Consider the following 10,696-nt stretch of genomic DNA (forward strand, 5'->3'; position numbering starts at 1 on the left):
ATGAAAAAATGCCCTGCATGTTGCTGGTGTACATCCTGTTACGGTAAAGGATGCCGCTTCTGTCGCCTCTTAAGCTTGCACCAGTACTCCAGTTCCAAGGCTCCGAATCTTTGACACCGTGTAGTGCCACAGGTTTTCCTGTTCTTGCGTTTTTCCCCAGGAAATGATGTCATCAAACATCCTGGAACCAGCGCGCCAGGAAATAGACTTCCTCTGCCAAGTGTGGGATTGTTTAGTAAATACTGGGAAGGGGAAGACATGTCTGTCCGGCCTGAAACACACACACAGACATACACACACACACACACACACACACACACACACACACACACACACACACACACACACACACACACACACAAACACACACCCACACACACACAAACACACACCCACAGACTGATATGGTTACAGTTGCTGTAGAATTCCTGTATTTGACGCCAACTTCACACACTTAGCGTGTTCTGTGACTTTAAGACGCACCGCCCACAACATTTGGGAAAACGAAATTCCCATCAGCCTTCTCAGTCTCCTTATCAGTGTGAAGGGAAGACACACACACACACACACACACACACACACACACACGTAAACTCACACACACACGCACACGCACACACACACACACACACTCACACACTTGCACTCACACTCACACACACATACTGTATATTCACACACACACACACACACACACACACACACACACACACATACACACACAGACTCATAGGGTTACAGTTACTACAACATTCCTGCATTTGGCAACAGCTTCACATGACACTGATAGCCTGCCTTGCGACATTTACAGGCATACAACCCACAACATCTCAGAAAACTTGTCTCCTTATCAGTATCAAGGGGATGATACACACACATACACACACATTCACACACATTCACACATTCACACAGACATACACACACACACACACACACACACACACACACACACACACACACACACACACACACACGCACACATACACACACATACGGTACACACACATTGATTAGCAAAGACTGTGTAACCGATTACCCGAAGCGAGCTATTACTGTAATGCTTGGGGAAAAATGTCCTTTGGACAGACATGAGGAACCTTAGCCAGAGAGGAACAGGAGTAACCAACACTTACTGTCATCTTAATTTGCTATTCAAACACAGTCATTTCAGGGTCTCCAATGGCGAGTCCATCATGCGCGATGGCTGTGTTTTGACGGGTGCAATATGAGGCTACAGTACAAAACAGTGGGGCTTTGATTTACAGTTTTTTTCAACTGTTTACACACTACAATTTAAAATTTCAGACAGTTAACAAAACTTAACAATCAAAAAGCAAAACACCTGTGCAGAGTAGTGACATGAGAACAGTATAAGGTTTTTTATCAATTTGTTTATTGTTTTGACTGAAATCTTCTATTTTGTTAACGACCTGTTGTGTTCTGCTAATTTGGTGTGGTGTTTGGTTAATTGTGTGAGGTGTTTAGAAAAAAAGAGCCCTGTTTTCAAAATTGTATGTAAATGATTGGAAAAAACTGTAAACATGGAACCAATATTGTATCTTCTTAGGATAAGCTATTATGGTTGGTTTGGCATGTTAGAATTATAAGAAGGGACGAAGTAATCGGAAGCATGAAAGTATATATTTGTTCAAGTGTTTTTTAGGTGTGCCATTCTGACGATTGGGTGTCCTAGGCACAACCGGGCACACCCGTAGCTAAGCCACTGACGCACGTACACACACACACACACACACACACATACACACACAGACACACACACACATCCTCCATTCCTAGGTTCTCAAATGAAGCTGGATACTTTACAGATTTAAGGAAGGTTACTCGTACTGTGACTTTGTTCCTGTCTGTCATACCTCAAAACAGAGTGGAATGCATCAGTGGAAGTACGTGCTCTAACAGCGCTTAAAAGCACTGGGAAGATCACTCGTAATGCAGACACTCAAACAGACTTGCGACACCTTTGAATGAGACACAAATAGACTCAACTGTTAATCCGTACAGGTATGGAGAAGATAAAACTGTTGGCAGTATGCATGGTGGCAGAGGGTCTCGACTCATACCCTGACCATAAGCTCACAGGTATGTGTGTGTGTGTGTGTGTGTGTGTGTGTGTGTGTGTGTACAGGACCTGTACTACCAGTCCTATGCCCAGGTCGGGGTGCTGTTTGCCTCCATCCCCAACTTCAATGACTTCTACATGGAGCTGGATGGCAACAACATGGGTGTGGAGTGCCTACGCCTCCTCAATGAGATCATCGCTGACTTTGATGAGGTCAGGCTGTCCGTCACTCCGTCTCTCTCTCTCATCCTTCTCTCTGTCTCTCTCTCTCATCCCTCTCTCTTGTTCTCTCATCTGCCTGTCTCTCATCCCTCGCTCTGTCTCTCTCTCTCTCTCATCCCTCTCAGATTCTCTCATCTTTCCCTCTTTCTCTCCTCTATCTGTCTTTCATTCCTTTCTCTTTCTCTCTCATTCCTCCCTTTCTGTCCTCTATCTCTCTCTCTCTCATCTCTTGCTCCATCTCTCTCTCATCTCTCCTTCCATCTCTCATCCCTCACTCCATCTCTCTCATCCCTCTCAATCTCTCTCTCATCTCTCTCCATCTCTCTCTCCATCTGTCATTCCTCCCTCTATTTCTTTCATCCCTCCATCACACCCCTACTTTAGTTGCCCCAAAGCATCTGGTAGTTCCATGATCACTGCTGCACCTCAGTATGTCAAAGCCCCATCTGCATTTGTGCTATGCATGTTGGCAACACCATTCCTTATTTTCGTCTTTCGCTTGATTTCCCCTGCTTCTTTCTTCTTTCTTTCATGTCTTGTTCTTGCTCTCTCCATCACTTAAGGCCTACACACACACACACACGTCCGGCGACGCGACTGTGATTTATGGTTGCCGACCGACAACATTGAATAGAATCTATTGAGGAGAATGGAGTAAAAGCACAGGGCAAGTGGCACGACGGCCGTCACATCGCTCTAATCGGCCGCTTTCTATTTCTCGGGGCGATTTCGATACGTCGTAATAGAGAACAGCTCTCTGGTCAGTGTATCTCCACTCAATCGATGAGTGATCGATCGCGTCGCCAGCAGTGTGTGAAGTAAAGCGATGAACAGAATTCCACCGTCGTTTTTGTTTTGACTGTGGCATCGCCGGCTGTGTGTGGAGGGCTTTACCAAAGATCCTTAATTACTGACAAGATAGAGCAACATAATGCATCTCTATGGAAGAAACATTCAAACAGTTCCTGTCTGCTTAAAGAGGCGTGTCGCAAAGACGTCATAGTGGGATATCGATTTCTGTCAGATTGGCAAGCAGTTCAGTTCGAATGTTAACACAGGTCTGCTTACAGTAAAGGGGGTTTTAGCCCCCCTCCCTTTTGCGAAGACAGAACACGGAAATTATGGAACGTTTGCGCCTCTCGCTCCGCTTTAACCCTCTCTGGCTTTACTTGGTCTCTTGCTCTCTCCTCAGCTCATGGACAAAGAGTGCTACAGGGAGATCGAGAAGATAAAGACCATCGGCAGCACCTACATGGCAGCAGTGGGGCTGGTGCCCACCACAGACTCACAGGTGTGTGTGTGTGTGTGTGTGTGTGTGTGTGTGTGTGTGTGTGTGTGTGTGTGAGTGTAGTGTTGTGTTGTGTTGTGTTGATTTTGTTATAGTTCTACCTACTAAAACGCCTGTGGCTGAAGGCAGATCACCACATATTTGAGCACAGTATTCATTGCCTTTCCTTTGTCCAAATCATTCATCACCAGATGAAGTCTTCTTTCCTTTCCCTCTCCACCCTCCATCTCCCTAGACACACACACAAATACTGACACATGCACAAACATACACACACACACACACACACACACACACACACACACACACACAGACACACACACATATACTCAGTCACATGCACAGACACACTCATATGCACACACGTACACATGCGCACACACACACACGCACGCACACACACACACACACACACACACACACTCTGCTTTTCATCGGTGTTACTCATTCAGTAATTGAGATGCTGGCAGTAATTGCTCAATGGTAAAGTGCTGTGATGCGTGCGTTGACTGGCAGGTGAAGAAAAGCATCTCAGATCATCTGTGTATGGTGGCTGACTTCGCCATGGAGATGTTTGATGTGCTGGAGGCCATAAACTACCAGTCCTACAATGAGTTTGTTCTTCGAGTAGGTCAGTATGTGGAGAGCCTTTGTACCTGCATGTACATTCTCTCTGTGTGTGTGTGTGTGTGTGTGTGTGTGTGTGGGTGGGTGTGTGTGTGGGTGGGTGTGTACTGTATGTGTAAATACTAGCCTTGGTTGACATTGACCAAGGCTAGTGGTTGGAAGTGTTACAGTAACAGAACGTATCACTCAAAAAACAAGGCCTCAAAAAACTTAAGTACTATTTCACAAGCGTTATGACTTGTCATATCATGTCATGTCATTCTTATGTAGATACTAGCAAAGTGTAACCCAGTTTTGTTTCATTTTTTGCTCAGTCACTGTTATGTGAACGTGTGTTATGAGTATGTCTCCATGTTCAAGTGCCCAGCAGTCTAATGTACTTCCAGCAATTACTGCACGGTCTGATAAAGCAGAAGAAAACATGATTATTATCTCCCTCTGAACTGCTGCTGGAGTCGGCTATGTATGGAGACACAAGCATAGGCCTACCACTCAGTACCTCAAAGAAATCACAAACAAATCTAGTGTCATGTGCTCATCTCTCTGCTCAAGGAAGTCATTTGTATAGCTAATGGAAAGGGTTGTATGAAGACTAGATGATTAAGCAACTAGATGTTTTATGGTTCTGTTTATTGATGTGTATGGTCCTTAGACAGTTTTATCCAAAGTGACTTGTTACAACAATAAAAATAAAGAGCAATTTTGCATTCTGCATTACATTATCATTCAGATCATAATTGTTTAAAATAACACTGACGCTGATAGCAGTTTGTCATGGATAACCTGTAACTGCCGATGCAGTGAGCAGCAGGATTGTACATGTACTGTACACTTCATAATGTGCTCTACGAGAAGTTGTTGCATTCTTTTTCTTTTCTTTTTTTATGATCAACTGCTTATTGAGTTTCATAAACGGGGCAGGGGCAGGGGGGGGGTTGCATTCCTATTTGTGATGATTAATGATGAAATCACTTGAAGGATTAGCTGATGAAACTATCCGTGCTTCCAGGAATTAATGTTGGGCCAGTGGTTGCCGGGGTGATTGGGGCTAGGCGTCCCCAGTATGACATCTGGGGAAACACAGTGAATGTGGCCAGCCGAATGGACACCACAGGACTACCGGGCAAAGTACAGGTAGCTCGCACACACACACACACACACACACACACACACACACACACACACACACACACACACACGTTTCACTGTTTTTGTGACATCAGGCGTGATAGTGCTCTTTCCTAAAGATTCTTTATTGCATTGTCATACAGACATTATATCATATACACTTAAGGTAAGTCACATTTAGGGTTAGGGTTTGTCATTCGGTTTTTGTCATGACAAGTTAGGGTTAGGGTTAGTTTTAAGGTCATGACAGTGGACAGGGCCTTATACATACACATTATACACAAAAACATTCTATATCACACAATCAAAGAGGGAAACATGACTTTCTGTCTTTTTTTTTATCTCAAACTTCATATCCTCCAGTCCTCGGCGCTGTCCCATTTGTTCTCTTAAGCAAACACAACTTTGAAAGTGCAGCGTCAGAGACCTGATGCTGATGACCTTTGATTGGCAGGTGACGGAGGATGTGTTTCGGCTGCTGCGGGGCCACTACGAGTTCATGTGCCGGGGCAAGGTCACAGTGAAGGGCAAAGGAGAAATGCTCACCTACTTCCTGGAGGGGCGGGCTCAGAGCTGCAGGAGCGGAGCCAGGCCTCGTTCCCACGGCGACGAGCACGGCCTCAGTCCCTGCGTGCGGACCGCCACCAGCTACTCGCTGAGGACACACACACACACACATACACACGCGCTGGCCGGCGGCGGTGGCGGCTGCTCTGCCACCCCCAACAGTGCCATCCTCTATCTGCCCTCTGCCGCCGTCTCGGTGACCATGGAGGTCTGATTGACACACGGAGACTGGTCTCCATGGCGACAGATGCGGCGCATCCGTTCTCCTTCTCTAAGACGAGAATGAGGTCAGGACAGAGGTGATGCGGAGCCACAGAGTGGCGGGAAGAAGGAAAGGCCTTGAGTCGTTAGACGTGTGTGTGTGTCGGTGGTGTGGTGTTGTGCATGCATTTTTGCATGCCTTTGTCCAAGCAACACTTGAATCTTCCGTAATGATTTTTTTGCTGTGGTGACTGTCAATCCAAGCAGGTGTAACATATCAATCAAGCTGAACTGCTGTATTTCTTGTGTGGGTGTGTATGTGTGTGTGTGTGTGTGTGTGTGTGTGTGTGTGTGTGTGTGCATGCATGCACAAGTGTAAGCAGGTGTATGTGTATGAAGCCCTTCTGTTCTAAAGAAGCAGCACAATTGTGTAATTCTAGCTAACGATTCCAGTGTCGATGATGCTTTTTTCAAACTTTAGCATATCTGAATATGACTTTTGATAACTATGGATTTGTGTTGAATATGCATGACTGGCTACATGTGCATGGAGGTCTGAAGACTGAGCTGCATTTGTTACATGGGCAGATTACAGTATAATTCAGTGGAGTGTACTTTGTGAGTATTGCTATTGGAGAAGCTCATTGGCCTTCAGACAGATACTGTAAGTTTGGGAATCAAGAGAGCAAATGACCAACATTACCTTGAAGGAGAATTACAGCGATTTTTTCACATTGATCTCTTATTTCTTGAGGTCACCCGAGTACTGTTGAAATGAAACCTATCGGTTCTACCTATAGCTCAAGTTGCTGCAGCCAATAGCTAGAGATGCCAGGCAGCTACAGTGGTACACCCTGGGTGCCTTTCATAAAGGGATTTATCGGTCCTTCCTTCCTTCCTCGATCCTTGTTCACCGGAAATCGCCCACAGTCGACGTCACGAGGACGTCTCATTCATGTAATTGCAACCAGAGGAGGCAAGACCATAGGCCGAGTTCATCGGGCTTCGTTCCTCCATCCTCCGCTCGTTCCTTCGTCGTTTCCTTCAAAAATTCATTAGTAGGAGGGACTATGACTGGGGGAAGGATCGAGGAAGGAAGGAAGGACCGATAAATCCCTATATGAGAGGCACCCCCTGGGGGAATGTTCATGATCCCCCATGTGCCCTCTTTTTCTCCGCCCTGACTTGCGTACTGTACTTGGTGTCCTTGAGCAACAGATCAATGTGAAAAACCTTTAATCCACACACACACCAACAGCCCTTCCCCAAGAAGACCCGCTCTTCCCAACACACACCCACACTCAGCAGTGACCAGTGAAAGATATTGAAATGATATGAACGTTTTACGCGTTTTTCCCGAGGGGGCACTATGTAGTTTTTGATGCCAAAAATGAAAAGGTTTCTAGAATTATGACATGCATGACATGAACAGGAAAAGATCTAATTTTCCAGTATATGTGTGGTTCTGATTATTCTAAATGCTTTCTTTCAGGTGTTTTATGATCATTTAGTCAAAGGCAAGTGAGTGTAGCATGCGTGTAATACCTTTAAAGGCTTCAAAGACACAGACAGTATTGCATGGTCAGGGAATACAAAAAGCACTGTGCAATAACTGTTGTTAATATATGTATTTTTGACAACAAAAACTACATATGGCATCTTTAAGGAAGTCCAATGTCCCCTAGAGCTGCTGTAATGCACGTCACTAGATCAGTCATTTCTGACAGTTACTAAGGCAACCTAGCCTGGGTGTTCCCATGCTGCTTTGCACGCGATTTCATTCACGCTGCAAAGGCAGCCTGAAAACTACCGCCCTAATTTTTGCCTGAGATATGGGGACCAATCACAGAACAGGGGGGAAAGCAAAGACGATGGTGAGCTATGCACAGACGCATTTGATAGACATCCGTGGCGGCCAATGAATGGATCTGGGCATTTCTTTAAATACGAGAAAATGAACATACATGTATGGTTGCCAGACCACGTCTCATTGAGATGTGGTCGTGTCAGCCAGGCTAAAGGCAACCTGCCCGAGTTGACATAATCGGTCAATTGGCCGAAACAATGGCATACCTCATCACCTTAGTAAAGTCAGGCTTCACCCATCGGATTATACAAAAATTATGAAAGGAATATTCAAGCAAGATGTTCAGAAATAGAAAGAATTCTCTCTAATAGGTTTAACATTCCAGAGTTAATGTATTGCGCCCAGGATGATACCCTTAGTATTAGCATAGATGTTGACCAATGCTGAGACTTTGTTCAGAGCACTAAAAAGACTGATTTTACATTCCAGGTCAGAACTGGTTTGACTCCATTACAAACTTTATAACTCTCACATGATGTGTCATTCAAATTTAAGTGGTATTTACAAATTGCCAAGATTAAACGTAGGGCTTTCAAGTGGACGTTATTGGTAATAAAGTATATTTTTGTCAGTAAAAGTCATCTACAGTATTTATACCACTCTGCTCTCAAACCTGTTCATTTGGTGTGTGTGTGTGTGTGTGTGTGTGTGTGAGAGAGAGAGAGAGAGAGAGATAGACCGAGACAGTGAGTTTATGCGAGTGGGTGTGTACGAATGATGTGTTTGTATCTGTATCGGTTTTGCAATCTTAACACTCGTCACTGTTACAGTAATGTTTATGTACAGTAGTGTTTATGTATGGGTGTGTGTATGTGTGTGTGTGTGTGTGTGTCTGTGCATGTTTGGCTTTGACGTAGTCACCCAGCGGGAACGAAACATTCTCTGCACGCTTCCTGTAGACCTTTGACCCAGGAGAGAGATGAAGGCTTCCTGTTGGCCTTGAATGTAAACTCCGCAAAAAAAACCTCTGTTTTGAAACCCCCTTATGAACACATACAAACACACACACACGCACTTTCACACACATTTGTGTCTGACATAGTGACGCTATCCTCTCATATTTATGTAAACTGACATTAAAAGTTAAGCCAACAGATTTAAACAAACACATTTTCCCGTCAAGTAAGCTGAGAGCTGACCTTCAGTTTGTATGCGTATGTGTGTGTGGGTGTGTGTGTTTGTGTGCATGAGTGTGTGTGTCAGTGTGTATGGCATATTCATGTCAACACAACTTAACGCATGTCACTCATCACTTTCTTAACGTTGCATAACAACACTTAAAAATAACAGTGAACCCAATTAAAAAAAATGGTGTCAACATAATGCAAGTAATTTCTGTAGTTTTTCTCTCGCCTTAAAAAATCCTAACGGAAATACAGAAATATAGTTATGGAGTGACATCACGAAAACATCTTTAAAGTGAACTCTCAGACATTGAGTGTTTTTAATCCTTTTAATTAATATAGCACTTTCATACGTTATAAACCATTCACAACAGCAAGGAGGCATTCTTGCAAGAGTATCTGATAAAATAAATAAAGAAATAAAATGTTGCTCTCATGCAATGTAGGACACCAAGGCACTCTTGCACGAAATAAAGTCACTATTCCTTAGTGACTGCTACGTGATTGGCTGTGATGACTGACTGGCCATATTGGTTGATCCCGTGTTTCTCTTTTTTTCTGGAATGTGGCTATTCAATAATTAAACTCATGGAGTCATTTCCTGTATTACCATGGTGATTGTTTTGGTGGTGACCTCGGCCTGTGTGGATATGTGTGTTCTTGAGAATGTGTGTGTGTCTTTCTCTTTCTCTCTCTGTGTGTGTGTGTGTGTGTGTGTGTGTGTGTGTGTGTGTGTGTGTGTGTGTGTGTGTGTGTGTGTGTGTGTGTGTGTGACGTTCATGACTTGAATAACATTTGCAATCATGGAGGGCATTGACCTAGGTGCAAAGCTTACGTAATAGACCTAATGCACGAAAACAACACACACGCAGTCATTCGGCTCCACATGCACACACACACATAGCCCCCCCCCAACACACACACACACAGACTGAGAAAAATAAGCTGATGAAAACAACTGGTGTCCTTAAGTAGCTCTCATGACCGAGAGTCATGAAAGACTTCAAAACACGGTTATGTCAAAACAGGTCATGTTGAACAGGTCATGGTATGTGTGTGTGTGTGAGTGTGTGTGTGTGTGTGTGTGTGTGTGTGTGTGTGTGTGTGTGTGTGTGTGTGCGCATGTTGATTTGACTTCGTGACAATGTGCAAATGTACTCTATATTGAGTTAATTTGACTCTCATTTGAAAGAACAATTTCATTTGAATATGTGTGTGTGTGTGTGTGTGTGTGTGTGTGTGTGTGTGTGTTGAATGCTGTATGTGTTTTTATCATGTGTTTGTGTAAGGTGATTCTAGAAGGCACGTCCGCCACTTTGATTCCTCTGGCTCTCATTTCCACTCCTCATCCTGAAATCCCGGAATTTACTGGGGAGTGTGTGTGTGTGTGTGTGTGTGTGTGTGTGTGTGTGTGTGTATGTGTTTTTTTTTTTTTTTTTTTTTTTTGGGGGGGGGGGGGGGGGGGGGCGGACTTGAAAGCCACAACAGTAAGGTGAAGGCCACATTACTCACAGTTCAAATGCAACTTTATCTGTAGCAGGGAGGCCAACACTCATTTTACTCATTGTGATTCAAAGCTTTTGACACAG

At 44.2% G+C, this 10,696-nt stretch overlaps 1 protein-coding gene across 1 annotated transcript in view; it reads left to right on the top strand.

Annotated features, from left to right (window-relative positions):
* The window catches only part of adcy1a (adenylate cyclase 1a), a 25,109-nt gene extending 18,762 nt beyond the window's left edge, over window positions 1–6,347 (top strand). The window contains exons 17-22 of the mRNA XM_062555322.1: window positions 2,150–2,296; window positions 3,498–3,596; window positions 4,110–4,224; window positions 5,230–5,354; window positions 5,803–5,979; window positions 6,327–6,347. Of these exons, the coding sequence (XP_062411306.1) occupies window positions 2,150–2,296; window positions 3,498–3,596; window positions 4,110–4,224; window positions 5,230–5,354; window positions 5,803–5,979; window positions 6,327–6,347 (684 nt within the window). The remainder of the gene's footprint in view (window positions 1–2,149; window positions 2,297–3,497; window positions 3,597–4,109; window positions 4,225–5,229; window positions 5,355–5,802; window positions 5,980–6,326) is intronic.
* Window positions 6,348–10,696: the final 4,349 nt, after the last annotated feature.

The sequence above is a fragment of the Sardina pilchardus genome, chromosome 15, assembly GCF_963854185.1.
Source record: "Sardina pilchardus chromosome 15, fSarPil1.1, whole genome shotgun sequence".
In the NCBI taxonomy this organism is placed as follows: domain Eukaryota; kingdom Metazoa; phylum Chordata; class Actinopteri; order Clupeiformes; family Clupeidae; genus Sardina; species Sardina pilchardus.